The 16,464-nt window shown below is 40.7% G+C and overlaps 1 protein-coding gene across 1 annotated transcript in view; it reads right to left on the bottom strand.

The window, feature by feature from the left end:
* The window catches only part of IKZF2 (IKAROS family zinc finger 2), a 405,473-nt gene that overhangs the window by 198,200 nt on the left and 190,809 nt on the right, over window positions 1-16,464 (bottom strand). Inside the window, exon 4 of the mRNA XM_030209307.1 lies at window positions 14,624-14,890. Within this exon, the coding sequence (XP_030065167.1) occupies window positions 14,624-14,890 (267 nt within the window). The remainder of the gene's footprint in view (window positions 1-14,623; window positions 14,891-16,464) is intronic.

The following is a 16,464-nucleotide window of genomic DNA, read 5'->3' as shown; positions in this document are numbered from 1 at the left end:
TCACTAGTGCTGTCTGATTCGGCCAAAAGGTTTTCAATTTGATTCACTCATATTAATCGATTTTTTGATTTGATTCATTTCTTTAAGGTTACTATCAATAAATAGAAAATAAAATTAATTTTTCTACCTTTGTTGTCTGGTCTTTTAATTTTTGTAATCATGTTGGTCCTAGTGTCTGGTTCTGCTTTCTTCTGTCTTCTCTTAACTCTTTTGCCAGGGTCTCCTGGTCCAATTCGCATTTCTTCTCTGTCCATGCCCATCATTCAGCTCCCCTCTGTGTCCCTGTCCTTATCTTCCTGCCATGTTGAACACCTCCCCTCTCCATTTGCTCTCCTTCACTGCCCCCTTTCCATCCAGCCTCTGCCCTCTCTCTCTCTCTCTCTCTCCAGTCCCTACCTCTTCCATCCAGCATCTTCCCCCTTTCTCTCCCCTCCATCCAGCATCTGCTCTCCTTCTCTCCCCTTCCATCCAGCGCTGCTCTCCTTCTCTTCCCTTCAATCCAGTATCTGCCCTCCTTCTCTATGCCCTTTCCATCCAGCCTCTGCCTCTCTCTCTCTCCAGTCCCCACTTCTTCCATCCAGTCCCTGCCCTCTTTCTCTCCTTCTCTCTCCCCTTCCATCCAGCATCTGCTCTCCTTCTCTACGCCCTTTCCATCCAGCCTCTGCCCTCCTTCTCTCTCCAGTCCCTACCTCTTCCATCCAGCATCTTCCCCCTTTCTCTCCCCTCCATCCAGCATCTGCTCTCCTTCTCTCCCCTTCCATCCAGCGCTGCTCTCCTTCTCTTCCCTTCAATCCAGTATCTGCCCTCCTTCTCTATGCCCTTTCCATCCAGCCTCTGCCTCTCTCTCTCTCCAGTCCCCACTTCTTCCATCCAGTGCCTGCCCTCTTTCTCTCCTTCTCTCTCCCCTTCCATCCAGCATCTGCTCTCCTTCTCTACGCCCTTTCCATCCAGCCTCTGCCCTCCTTCTCTCTCCAGTCCCTACCTCTTCCATCCAGCATCTTCCCCCTTTCTCTCCCCTCCATCCAGCATCTGCTCTCCTTCTCTCCCCTTCCATCCAGCGCTGCTCTCCTTCTCTTCCCTTCAATCCAGTATCTGCCCTCCTTCTCTATGCCCTTTCCATCCAGCCTCTGCCTCTCTCTCTCTCCAGTCCCCACTTCTTCCATCCAGTGCCTGCCCTCTTTCTCTCCTTCTCTCTCCCCTTCCATCCAGCATCTGCTCTCCTTCTCTACGCCCTTTCCATCCAGCCTCTGCCCTCCTTCTCTCTCCAGTCCCCACCTGTTCCATCCAGTGCATGCCCTCTTTCTCTCCCCTTTCCATCCAACATCTGGTCTCCTTCTATAACCTTCCATCCAGTGTCTGTTCTCCTTCTCTGCCCTCTTTCTATCCAGCCTCTGCTTTCTCTCTCTCTCTCTCTCTCCCCAGTTCCCACCTCTTCCATCCATCATCTGCCCTCTTTCTCTTACCCTTCCATCCAGCATATGATCTCCTTCTTTCCCTTTCCAATCCAGCACCTACTCTCCTTCTCTCCCCCTTTTCCATCCAGCCTTTGCCCCCCCCCCCACCACTCTCTCCAGTCTCAACATGTTCCATACAGCTTCTTTCTCCTCTCTGTTCCCCCCAGTCCAGCATCTGCTTTCTCTCTGTTCCACCCTCCTGCCCTGACACTCCTGACGCTGCTGCTGTTGCTTCTCTAGATGAGCAGCACTAGCAGCATAAGAAGTTAATGACTGCGGGGCCAGATTCGCCATTGGCGTGGCTGCCGGTCCCACCCCCTTGGGCATCACTTCCTGTTCCAGGGCTGAGCTGGCATCCTGTGCGAATGCCATCCTGCCCCACAGTGATTATTTTATTTATTTATCGCCTTTTTGAAGGAATTCACTCAAGGCGGTGTACAGTAAGAATAGATCAAACATGAGCAGGAGGCAATTAGAGCAGTGAAAATATTCGAACAACAATACAAAGTATGGCATGGTATACTACTTGCAATGACAACACAATATGTACTAGAACGTTATAATTGGTAGTGAAGGGTAAGGCAAAGTTGTAACATATAGATGAGTACGAAAGTAGGAAGAATTAGAAAGTAAGGTGACTGATTTGAAGAAAGTTGCATGTGAGGTCTGAGAGATGGTTAAATATTATCTCAGCTAGGGTAGGAGTGGATAAACATGATTAGTTTCTTTTACCACCGCTGCTCCAAATGAATCAATTCACCCAAAACAAATCGGCAAATCGTGAATCGGACAATGCTAGCTCTCACCATGTTTTAATGCTTATGACAGCACACAGTGCACTGAACCCCTTGTGAAGGTTGTCAATCACAATGTTTGCAAACAAGAACTATCAGTGTAGTTCAGTCCAATTATTAATGCTGCAACCTGAAATCCTGATAAAGTATGAGATCTTCATTCCTGCTGGGTGTGACTAAGTTTGCACTGGGTTTAACTTCAACAGCGATAGAATAACAAATTAATGCTTAAAGCAAGAACACCAACTGCTTTTTCTTCTTTGGATAATTCAGTTGGCAGATTAAACAAGTTAAATCATTATGCTTACCCTTTTTCACCCTGATCTACACCAAACACCCGAGATACTAATGTTTATGAGTTTTGAAAACTCATTCCATTTCATCAGTCCCATCATCATGAATCTATGTAAAACTCAGAACACTGGCCTTGCAGAATCATACTGATATATGCAAAGTATTAACAGAACACGGAAGGCCAAAGAAGGGGACTTTTGTGAGGAAGGTGAGGCCACTTCATTTATTATAAAAAATAAGGCATTAATCTATCAAAACAAAAAGAAACTAGTAGGACACGAAAAGAAAGGAGAGCAAATTAGGAAACAGAACCAAGCAGGCAAATATTTGCTCATGCAATTAGTGCTGTAGATTCAAGGTTTGAAGGCTCAGTGAGGGTGCTGTGTCTTGCCATATAAAGGACCTGGGTTTGAATCCCCAGACAGGTTTTCTCTGTCCTATGCCAGCTGCATTCACAGCCCCTGCAGGGGAAGGGAAGGCAGAAAGCTTCAGTCCTCACACAAAAAGTGACACCCAGTGGCTTAACTGTGAGCCATGGACAGGCTAATGCAATGATGGGAGTACAGAGAGAAATAAAGCCCAAGTAGCTGTCATTGAAAATTCATAGTGTCACAGCTGAATAAAAGCTGGACGCTCAAAAGAACTTTTTACAGCTAATTGCCACCCTTTAACCTTGCCTTATAAATGAAAAATAATACATTTACTGTGCCAGTTAACTGCTACCATTAACTCACTCTCATACTAGTTCTTAGACAAGTATTATTAAATTACTGAAATTATTAACTTTTTTATTATCTAGGTTCTTACAACTTCTGTTTAATCCTAATCATTTTCTTACACTTTTATATTTTTGTGGGGAAGGGGGCTAGTGTGCATGGTCCTTTGATTATAGCTATACCACAGACAGTTAACACTCTTGTCCAGGGTACAGGCTTCAGCTTTTCACATTACTTTTTTGGTTTACATATATCCAGGCGATGCTTGCCTGGGGTTCTGACAGTGATTAGCCCAGCAGGAATACGGGTTTTCTTAAATTCATTATGATGGGAGGAACATGAGCAGAACTTGAAAGACTGTCAAATATTAATATTTCATCTAAAATGGAACAAAAATCACAAGGAAAAAGGAGAATCTTAATTTGGTTTATACTAACTAAATTTTAACCTTGCCTCCATATTATTTTAGTTCTGTGGAAGTAGCTGTGTTAGCAAGAATTTTACAAATTATATCACAGGATCTAACTGGTTCCTACCGGTTATAATGCCATAAAAGGGTTTACACAAGCTGTCTCGACCAATCAGATGCCACTCATACCCCCTACCCCCTTTTACAAAGCTGCGCTAGCAACTGCCAGTGTGGTAATGCTGATACAGCCCATTCAAAGTGAATGGGTTGTGAACGGCTTTGTAAAAGGGGGAGATAGAGAGCTAAACTATGACAGTTAAAACAGCACTTCCTTTAGTTTCAAGTAAAATGTAAGGGAGCATCTTAAAGAATTTCAAAATTCATGACTGTAATGGTCACAGCACATTCATGAGCTGAATTTCGTCCAAAAACTTGACCCAGACAGATATAATGCATTTTATTTCATTTCTTCCTGAAAACCTGATGGTAACCCAAATCTCTGTTCCGTAAATACTTGAGAATAATGTGTGGGGACCCATTTTGTGAAACAAGCAGGAACAGTGTAACAGAATAGTTACAAAAGTTCTCCAGTACAATTGATAAAACAGTCTTTGCCAAGAAACCAAAAATGTATTAAAATACCACAGGAAAAATATCAGAACATAATTAATGAGTAAATTTAGCTAGTCTTATTTTTGTTTCTGACAGATATCACACTGAAGAATGCCTGAAGTATCCGATGGCAATATTACCTGAGCAATGCAAAATAAAAGCGAGGTACACAGCTGAAATCAACACAAAATTTATTATACACTCAACATGCTGCAAATTCAATTGTTGATTGGTAAACAAATGGCTTTTCTTGTTTCATATGGTCTCTCTTGGATTATGGTGAATCTAAAGGGCCCTATTTACTAAGCTGAGTTAGCAGTTAATGGGATGATTAACACAAGCTACTGTAACAGTTAATGCAGCATCTTTGCCATTAATGTGTGGCAATTTCTACATTAACAGCTAACATGAAATGGCTCCATAATGAGTGGAGAGCTGGCGGTAACTACGCCTTACAGTTAGCACAAAGCTAGTTAACGTATATTAATAGCGTGGAGATAATGCCATGCAGTTAATGCCACCTAAATAGGTGTCTGCAATGCGTGCTAAAAATCTGTTTCTGTGTTAACTGAATAGGACAGTGCACGGCAAACCTCAAGAGGAAATTCAGAACCTTTTTCAGAACTTTATTTTGGCAGTTACCACAAAGTAACTGCCAAACCTTACCACAGCTCAGTAAACAGGCCCCTGAATGCTCCGAACAAATTAACTCATAATATGAAGAGGTTAAGGTAAAGGGGATGGGGCTTGATATACCACCTTTCAGTGGTTACAATCAAAGCAGTTTACATATTATACACAGGTACTTATTTTGTACCTGGGGCAATGGAGGGTTAAGTGACTTGCCCAGAGTCAAAAGGAACTGCAGTGGGAATCGAACACAGTTCCCCAGTATCAACTCCGCTGCAATAACCACTAGGCTACTCTTCCAGAGCTCCTAATAAAATTATTGACTTTCCATAGCATACTTTTGATTGTAGCAATGATTAGGAGGTTTATAAAAGTTATTACAGCCTCCTTTAGCTAAACCAACAAAAATTGGAGAAGTAGCAGTTAGAGAAAGCATCTAAGGCAGAAATTCCCTGGTCCTTATGTTTATGTTTGTTTATGTTTATTAGGAGTTTGATAAAAACCACCCTAGCTGCACAGCAAATCAGAGTGATGAACAATACATAATAGCCAAACAATAAAATGAAACGGAAGTCCATTAAAAATAGGACAGATATTCACAACCACACAAGTCAAGCCATTCACAACTTGAGAGAGAGTCTGTCAGCCAGATCATCAACTAAATCAGTCAAAAGCTATTGTGAAAAGATGAGACTTCAACGCTTTCTTAAAATTAGTGGAAGTTTATTCCATAAAAAGGGGCTAGGGATAAAAATCACTCTTATGCGTAGAAACCCAGTGTGCTATTTATTACCTACTCTGTCCACCGGGATTTAGTTCTCAACTCCCTGATCTGCAATGACCATCAAGCAACATAGTGGCCCTTTTACTAAGCCACGGTAAAATCTGCAGTTACAGTGGCTTAATGTGGGACTCTACCCCACAGTAGATGAAAATTTAATACAGCCACTATTGAGGAGCATACCCAGTATTTTCTATTCCAGGTCATGTGTCAACATTCCCACCAATATGCAGTACCTGCTCCCGGTTAAGGTGGAAGTACTTAGGGAAAAATTCTATATATAACGCTGAAAGATAGGGGCTGAAAAGTGTGCCCGACCTTTATAGAATAACAAGATAGCAATGTCCCCAGCAACCATTTACTAACAGCAGTAGCAACTTAAGAATTGGCGATAGCAGTCAAACGCAAAAACCACAATACTCATCTGGAAGTCGCTGGAAACCCAGATTCCAACAGAAATACCGTTTCTCCCACCAGGGCATCATCAGGGGAAAGAAATGAACAGCCCTTCACCTCCACTGCTTGCTCAAAGATGGCCAATTCTGAAGTTGCTACTACTGTTAGTAAATGGTTGTGGGGACACTGTATTTGCCTTTTGCAGTTACATCAACATTATCCTTTTGTAATGCTGAAAAGCTGTTTTCCTATATAGTGGAGTTCTTTTTTTCTGACCTATGATTATGGAGAAGCTGCCTATTTGCACTTTCATTAGTTGCTGTGGCATGACTTCTCATTGGCTGGGGTCTTTTTTTCTCCACAACTTTTGTTCATTTTGCTATTTCAACATTACAGTAAAAGAGAGTGAATTTTTTCAGCTTTTTGGTAATTGAAATCACCCATTATTATACTGTTGCCAAATTAAGTCAATGGAGGAGCATAGGTGGGTCATGGATGTTCCCAAAAGTTAGGTGCTAAGTTATAGAATAGAACCAATCTGTGTTTAACTTTGGTTGCCAGACTTACACCTGTTTCTATCAGCCATAAGTCCGGCATCCAAATTTCGGCGTGACCGTGTTATGTCATTATTCTATAAAGGCCGGGCACACTTTATGGGACAGGGGCTCAGCATGGATCCCAGATGAGTATTGTGGTTTTTGCATTTGACTGCTATCGGCAATTCTGAAGTTGCTACTGCTGTTAGTAAATGGATGCTGGGGGACATTGCAATAAGCCTTTAGCAGTTACCTGAACAATATCCTTTTGTAATGCTGAAAAGCTATTTTTCTATATAGTGGAGCTTTTTTCCTGACCTATGATTATGGAGAAGCGTGCCTCTTTGCACTATTATTAGTTGCTGTAGCATGACTTTTCGTTGACTGAGGTCTTTTTTCTCCACAATTTTTGTTCTTTTTACTATTTTAACATTACAGTAGAAGAGAGTGGATTTTTCAGCTTTTTGGTTTTAGTACCACTCTTACCTGTTGTGAATATATCTTGGCCCCATGATTTCAATTACCCCAATATTGACTGGTTAAATGCCACATCAGAGTGTGCTAGTGAGGTAAAATTCCTAGATGGAATAAATGGAGCAGCTGGTCCAGGAACCAACAAGAGGGGAAGCTAATTTATATCTAGTCCTTAGTGGAATGCAAGACTTACTACAAGAGATAATGGTGTTGGTTCTGCTGGGGAAACAATGATCATAACACTATCAAATTTGTCTTGATAACTGGACTGCAGTCACTAAGGAAATCTACTGTAGCAGCATTTAAGTTTTGAAAGAGTAACTATGATAAAATAAGGAAAATGGGTAAAAAAAAAAAAAAAGGCTGAAAGGCCTGGCGGCAAACATTAGGACTTTAAATCAGGCATTAATGTTGTTTAAAAATACCATTTTGGAAGCCCAGACCTCATGCATTTCATGTATTAATAAAGGTGGAAAGAAGAGCAAACGACATAGAGCTTGGTTAAAGGGAGAAATGAGAGGCTATTAGAGCCAAAAGAACATCTTTCAGAAGATGGAAAAAAAATACAAATAAAGAAAACAAGAAGCAACATGAACATTGGCAAGTTAGATGCAAAGCACTGATAAATTAGGCCAAAAGAGAATATGAAGAGAAACTTGCCTCAGAGGCAAAACCTCATAGTAATAACTTTTTCAGGTATATCAGAAGCAGAAAGCCTGAGAAGAAATTTGTGGTACCATGAAATCATCAAGGAGTAAAAGGAGCACTCAGGGAGGACAGAGCCAAAACAGGAAAGGGCCAAAGCAGATAGGCTGAATGAATTCTTTGCCATGGTCTTTACTGAAGAAGATGTAACAGAGATGGTTTTCAAGGGTGACGATGCAAGGGGACTGAAAGAAATCTCTGTGATCCTGGAAGATGAACTGAGCCAAATCAACAAATTAAAGACCTGGACCGGATGGTATACACCTTAGGGTACTGAAATAACTCAAAAATGAAATTGCAGATCTGCTGTTAGTGATCTGTAACCTATCGTTAAAATCGTCTGTAGTACATGAGACTGGACAGTGGCCAATGTTATGCCTATTTTTAAAAAAGGATCCGGGGATGATCTGGGAAATTTCAGACCAGTAAGCCTGACGTCAGTGCTGGGCAAAATTGTGGAAACTATCATCAAGAATAAAATCACTGAACACTCAGACAAACAAGGTTTAATGGTACAGAGTCATCATGGATTCACAAGGAGCTGAAGTGTGAACTGAGCCCAGTTCCCCAGGTTCAAAGTCCACTACACTAACCACTGGGCTACTCCTCCAGAGCTCCTAATAAAATTATTAAAGTTATTAAAGCCCCCTTTAGCTAAACCAGCACAAATTGGAGAAGGAGCAGTTAGAGAAAGCATCTAAGGCAGAAATTCCCTGGTCCTTATATTTATGTTTGTTTATGCTTACTAGGAGATTTGATAAAACCACCCTAGTTGCACATGGTGTGTACACGATGTAAGGGGAAGAGCAGGGCAGGCTATGCGGCGGAGACTAGAACTGCACAAATGCTTCAGCTGGCGGGGGTTGGGGACTCCCATCAGCCAAGGTATGTGAAGCGGGGGGGGGGGGGAGCGGCAGGGAGGTGGGACAAAATGTGCCCCCCCCCACACACACTTTGAGCTCTGGAACCTCCAAAGTCGAAATTTGGCTACACCACTGAAATTCATGGACATCGCATTGTAGAATATGCATAGAAAGTTGTGCGTGTAAATTCTAATTAATGCCAATTAGTGTTGCTAATTGGTTGTTAAATACCAATTATCAGCATTTATTGGCTTATTAATCAATTAAGTTGTGCATGCAATTTGACCATGTGGCCAAATTAGTGCTCACAACTTAAGGCGCCATATACAGAATTTGGGGGTTAGTATGCAAGAAGGACCCGTGTATGGGTGCGCTAAGGACACATTTTGCCGCAGCTTAGTAAAGAGCCTCTTAATTTCTTATATACTACTAGCAAGCTTGAAACCTATTAAAATGGTGTACATTCAGGTACAGTAGGTATTTTTCTTTCTCAGGAGGGCTTACAATTTGAGTTGCACCTGAGGCAATGCAGGATTAAGTGACTTACCTAAGATTAAAAGATGCCATAGTGGAATCTGAATTGGGTTCTCTCAATTCTCAGTCCGTTGTAACCATTAGGGTACTCCTCCACTCCTCAAGTAAATGCTGCTATTTATATGTGGAAAAACAATGTAAGCCTTCCAGAAAAGACCTCGTTAACCTGCTATATTTAACTGAGTAGTACTGAGTATAGGCGAAATCCATTTAAATGACTGCTATACTCCTGGCACTTCTTGGCCTTCCACTTTTTAACTGATTCATTTTTGGACAGATATCTGGCCAAAGGTTAACTGACCTGCAGGCCCAAATTTTGAAAAGTGAAAATTTGTTCAGTTATCTACCAAAGTTAACCGAACAGTTTGAATCAGCCGCACAATACTTTGAACAGCAATGACTAGGAATATATTAACTAAAACATTATTACAACCTAAAACTAAAGATTAATACATTAAGAGGGGCATTTTCAATATGATGTCTAAATCTGATTTTGGATGTTTTGCTGAAAATGTCCAAAAATCAAGTAGGGAACATGGCCATTTTCAAACCAGAAAAAGGGTCAACCTTTTATTTCCAAAATAGCCATTTGATAGACATTTTTGTACTCAGTGCGTCTATCTTTTAGGGCCATTTTCGAAAAGAAAAAAAAATGTCCAACCATTGGGATGTATGGAAGACCAACATTCTTAGTAGACCTGCCACCCAGACATCCCAGCAAAACAGTGGGGCATCCTAGGGGGAACTGCAGTGGACTTCACATAAAAGGTCCCAGGTACACATCTCACCATTATCCCCTTAAATTGTATGGTGAGATCTCCAAAACCTACCAAAAAGCCTACTGTACACCACTACAATAGCTCTTGTGGCTGCAGAGGTCATCTATATAAGTAAGCCATATTGTAGAACATCTTTAGCACATCTCTATGTTAGTTGAATGTTCTAATGCATGCTTATTAGGTGCATCATTAGTATTATGCTAACTTTGAATTATATCTCTGGTATTTGAATTCCACTGCTGTTGAATGTGTATATTTTTGATACTGTCTCATAGTAGTTCTATTATTAGGTTTCAATTTACTATTTTCAAGTTTACTTCATTTATTGTATTTATGTTTATTCTTGGTTATTTTACTGTTGTTATGCTGTTAACAAAATTATACTGTACCCGATGTACACTGCCTTGGGTGAATCTCTTCATAAAGGCGGTTAATAAGTCCCAATAAATAAATATATGTAGGTACAGTATGTATTTACCTCTGGATTCTATATAGCTTGACCAAAATTGTGTGCGCAAATCCAGTTGTATTCTGGATTTGCGTGTGCAATTTAATTAACAAGCCGATCAGCACTGATAATTGCCACTTAACAAGCAATTATTGACATAAATTGGCTTTACTTAGAATTTACGTGCACAACTTGCTAAGTGTATTCTGTAAAGTGGAGAACATAAATTGTAATGTGAGCTGCGAGTGTGGCCATGGGTGTGGAATGAGTGGGCCGTGGACGTTCTGAAAATTTGAATGCAGGATTACAGAATATATCTGCTCTGCACCTAACTTAGGCACCAGTATTTATACCAAGTTTTACTTAGTGTAAATGGACATGCCTAAAGTTAGGCATAGGCAAGGCCACTAGGTGTATTCTATAAACCGTGCCTAAATCTAAGTGCGGTTTACAGAATATGCCTAGGCGGAAATATGTTTGGCGTTGATTTTTCAAGCACCATATATAGAATCTAGACTTTAGTGTTTTTTGGAGGGCTCACACATCCCACCACTAGTGTACCAGTTAGAGTGGGATATGGGCCTGGGTCCCCTTCTCTACAGTCCACTGCACTGACCACTAGGTTATTCCTGGGACCTGCTTGCTATTCTAATAGGAATGGCCACCATATTTGAAGCTGTCATAGAGCCTGGTATGTACTGCCTGCTGTCACATCTTACTGGGCTGGGAGGGGGTCAGTGACCACTGGGGACGTAAGGGGGTTATGCATTAATCCCTCCAGTGGTCATGTTGGGCACTTATGATCACTTAGTTGTGACTGAAACAGGTCTGGCCAAAAACATCTTAATTTTGGCCCTAGACATTTTCATTTTGTTCCATTACTGCAGAAAATTGTCTTATCTATTTGTGCCGCCCATGTCCTGCCCAGAACACAACCCCAACATGCCCCCTTGAAATCTGGAAGAAATGCGGAGCAAAACGTCTAAAGTCAGGGTGTCGAAAACTGTCCTTCTGCCATCTTATGACATTTTTTTTTGTTTTGAAAATATGCCCCTTAATAGAACTGAACAATATACTTTTCTGCTCATAGCTCTATATGAAGTACTTTGGTTTTCAGAAAGCCAAACACTTGCCATTCTGTAAACTGGTCTGCGTGCAGGCATTTTATTCACCCTGCCCATTTTTTCTAAAAGAATTTTTTCACTAAAATAGTGGATGATCTAAGGCTCTTTATTTTCAACTGAAAAGCAATATTATAGCAACAAGGGAAGCAAACTTGATAGGCCATATTTACTATACCATAGTAAGGTTTTGCATTTACCCCCAGATTCTATATCGTGTGCCTAGAGTTACGCATGGTTCTGCACGTAAATCTAGGCATATTCTATAACTACACACATAGATTAACTGTTTTAACAAGCTGTTAAGTGTTAACAGCTCTTAAACAATAACAAGCACTAATTAGAATTTACGAGCGTACATTGCTAAGCGCATTCTGTAATGTACTGCGCCTAAATTGTAATGCGCAGGTAAAAAGGGGCATGCTCAGGGACATGGAAATGGGCATTTCGTGGTTGATCCAAAATCTATGCTCGTTGTTATAAAATATGGCGTAAATGGACACGCATCGATTTAGTTGAATGAACTACACCTAAGCATATTCTAAATACCGCTTGTAGATTTACGCGTGGTATTTAGAATACACAGGCCTAATTGCCTAACGTATGTTCATTTTAGGCGCCTTATATAGAACCGGGCCCTTACTGCATGTTAATTGGCCTGCAAACCTCTGTCTTAAATATGGGGAGAGTTCACAGTACCTTGCCATATAGTTAACACAGAGAGGAGTTCTTTACCATACTTCACTGCATTTCCAGATACTCAATGCAGTTAGCTACACCTACTTATTGGAGGTGGCATTATTTGTATTATGCAATCTGCTGAGTTACTATTCAGTAAATACCCTCACATAAACTGTAAGAAGAAGCGCACACTCATTCTCACACATGCTCTGCCTCACGCAGAAATTGCTCAATGCTGTTAAGATGCTATATTAACTGTTAATGCGGTGCCTGAGTGAAATGACATGTTAATAGCTAACACGGCTTAATAAACAAGCCCCAAAATGCTTCAAAATGAATGAATCTCTGCAGCAAACTTAAGTTATGGAGAAAATGAAATAAAATTTCAAAACCCAGTGTGGTTCTTCCTGTGACGTGCAGCCTACTTTTACTGCTGGAGACCAGATCTTCCTAAACCCCAGATAAAACCTCCACTTCCCGTGCAGCTGGCAGCTTTTGCAAAGTCCACAAGGAGTCCTGGTGTAGTTACCCTGCACAAACTGAAAAGGCGGTTCTAATGATATAGCATTATGCAGGCACAGAGCACTATACAAAAAAAAATTTCACATGGTTTTACAAGGTCTCTGTCCCTGCATTACACGAAGCATAATTTCTTAGCACAGCATACTTAGAAATATATACGCATGTGCATATGTTAATAGATGCTGAAGCTCTACATAAATTAATGCTAATACATACTGCACACAACTCCAGTGCATATGTAACAAAGTCACATTTTCAATTTATACAGGGAAAGAAAACTCCTGAAATGATGACCAGAACGTTAAACTTTAGAAACTCTACAATAATTTGTTTGAATCTTGACAACTACACAAGTAATTTACTGGTCAGCTGACTGCCACAATCAAAAAATGTGTTCCTCTACAAGGTACTCCTAAATAGTTCTCGAGGCTGGTAACCAGCAAGGAGCAGATATAGAATGGTTTTCCACTGTCATACTGAATTCTGAACATGGCACAGTATAGACAACTGAGCAGGCTGCTCTAGGGGATATGGTTAAGGCAACTATGAGTCATTCGGTCTCTCTTCCGCCCCCACTCTTCATCCCCTCTTCTCCCCCGCCCCCTGACCCACTCTTTCACACATTCGAGACTTAGAGCTGAGACTGGAGATTTTCACCACACATGATAAAAATAAAATTTTATAATGGCACAAGCAATGACATCAATTGCTTGTCTTAGTTTTTCCTTCTTTTCAATGAGAATCTTCCAGAACTGCTAACTAGGAATAACTGTGTATTTTAAATTTAACGTTTACGTGTTTGACATTATTTATCCCTGATCTCTGAAAATCAAGACATGGCGTGCCCAGGTTTATACTGATAGCAGAAAACATGTTCCAGTGAGAAACAATGCCTGTGTTGCTTTGGCCAAGTTTTTCAACGTTATGAAGGTCTGGCATTAGGAGAGGGCAACTTGGGCAATTACACTCAGCCTCTACACCACAGGGGACACCAAGCCTACCTAAAGCTGAAGAAGGCACAACCTGTGGTAGGCTTTGTGACCCCCTTTCAAGTTTCTGCCCTGGGCCTCAGCACACACACTGGCCCTGACTGAGCGGGTGATTCTTTCCTAAAAAAAGGTACCAAACGTTCCCCCGCTGTCTATCACAGAATGGCTTGATAAGGATTGGATGATTTACAGGTTATAAAAATTAACATCTGAACTGAAAAATTATAAGATTAAATTCGATGAGGGCTGGAATCCCTTTCTATTTTGAATGACAAACATGGAACTCTTGCTTTAGATTTGATATGTGCCTTCTTTCTTTTTAGATATGGTCTCAATTTCTGTTTTAGTCATTGTTAATGACCATGTAATGTTTTTGACTCTCAGTGATATACTTCTTAAAAACAGGATAAAAAAGATTAAAGAACAAAAATAACCTGTACCAAATCATAAGAAATGGGAAGCAAAAATCCACATTTAGGGGGGAAGTTATCAATGTGCACTACCGTTGAGACGGGTTATTTTACCATAACTAATGCTATTTTAGCACAGATCCCATTTTATGTAAGACCTAGTTACTAATAAACTGGGTTAACAATAAAATAACTTGCCTTAATGGTGGCCCAGGTTGATAACTTCCCCCCTTAATGGAAAATAAACATGCGTAACTTAACTTCCCAAAGTGAGAAAGCACACTACTGTCGGAACCTGCAACTACAGCCACTTGAGACCAAAATGGCGGCAGTGTTCCGACAAATAGTGCTCTCAACCTTCTAGTCACTTCCTCAACAACAACAACAACAAAAAGTTAAAAGCAGGAAAATAGAATCAGGTAATATCAACATCAGATGCAACAGGCAGTCATCAGTTTTACCCTAAACTGCTTACCAGTATGGCTCCTTTTATGTACCATAAGTACATTGGGCCCAATGCAAACCATGCCACAGACGTCACATTTCAGTTTACCATTGGGAAGTCGGATTCCTCCATCCATGGACAGCTCCTGGCTATGTCTGCTCTCTGCTACCCCATTGCTCTCCAGGAGGGGTACTTCCAATCCACTTCCTTCATCATGAATCATAATCCCATCCTCTTGGCTCAGGGGTTTTCTGTCCAATTCCTCATCACTTTGCATTTCCAGTTTCACAGAATTTGCTGTAAATACATGAAAAAGAATAATTCTCATCTATATTCAATTTCTTAACAGAAAAAAAGAGACAAGGATAAGCAAATAGTTATTTTATTAGAAATGGAATGGGACTTGATATACCAGCTTTCTATGGTTACAATCAAAGCGGTTTACACATTATATGTAGGCACTTATTTTGTACCTGGGGCAATAGAGGGTTAAGTGATTTGCCCAGAGTCACAAGTAGCTGCAGTGGGAATTGAGCCCAGTTCCCAAGACCAAAGTCTGCTGCACTAATCACTAGGTTACTCAGATCTTGCATTGAGATCCCAAACTCCACAATAATTTGGGGGATTTTACTGCTGTTGGGAAAGCGGAGGAGTAGCCCAGTGGTTAGTGCAGCAGGCTTTGATCCTGGGAAACTGGGTTCAATTTCCACTGCAGCTCCTTGTGACTCTGGGCAAGTCACCTAGCCCTTCATAGGCTGTAATAAAACTGCCAGTACCTAAAGTTCACCACAAACAGCAGGTGTAAATAATTCCCTGGGGTAAAATTCAAAGCAGAAGTGTGTGCATACTTTTTGTTTAGAAACTTTTATCTGTGTAGGTTTCTGTAAACTATGTGCAAGTCTTTATACCCATGCACAGGTCTTTATACCCATGCACAGTTGTAAACTTACTCCTTAGTTAATCTCACCTCACTGGACAATACATTTATTTTAATACTACCCTCCATCCCCCAGTAGTTACTTCTTTTTGAAATCTCTTGCAAAGATCTTATATAGATACTAATTTGAAAGACTGCAGTAGTATAACAGTAATATTAAACTACTGTAACTAGAGTAATTAAGCTAAGGTAAAATGAGTGGTCATTACTACTACATCAGTTATATCTGGTTGATATTCAAAATGATTTAACTGGCTGCTATTCAAGGCTATCCACTAATTTTCAGTGGCACTTAACCGGTTATTGCCACTGAAAATTAGCAGTTAGTACCTGAACACTGGCTATTTTAGGGAAGAAGTCAGCAGTTGACCACTTAAGTGCCGATATTCAGCACTTAAGTGGTCCTTTACAAAGGCGCGCTAGTGTTTTTAGCACGTGCTAAACGCTAGAGACACACATAGGAATATATGTGCCCCTCTAGCGTACGCTTATTTTTAGCATGCGCTAAAAACGCTAGTGTGCCTTTGTAAAAGACCTCCTTAACCTGCTAAGGTAACCACATAAATCAATATCTTTATTTACTAACCCATTGCCATTTACGTTCTGAATATCGGTTTAACTGACTACGTGTTAGTCAGGTCCGCATAAACCAGATAGTCTGTGCCGAAGCTCAGACATGGCCTAGCATCAAATATCTGGGAATAACGTCAGTGGCGGTCTGCAAAATGCTCACCACCGCCAACTGAATATCTACACCTATATTGCTACTACTACTACTACTACTACTACTACTATTTAGCATTTCTATAGCGCTACAAGGCATACGCAGCGCTGCACAAACATAGAAGAAAGACAGTCCCTGCTCAAAGAGCTTACAATCTAATAGACAAAAAATAAAAAATAAGCAAATCAAATCAATTAATGTGAACGGGAA

This window comes from Microcaecilia unicolor, chromosome 7 (assembly GCF_901765095.1).
Source record: "Microcaecilia unicolor chromosome 7, aMicUni1.1, whole genome shotgun sequence".
NCBI lineage: Eukaryota > Metazoa > Chordata > Amphibia > Gymnophiona > Siphonopidae > Microcaecilia > Microcaecilia unicolor.
This window is presented reverse-complemented; position numbering and strand designations above follow the sequence as displayed.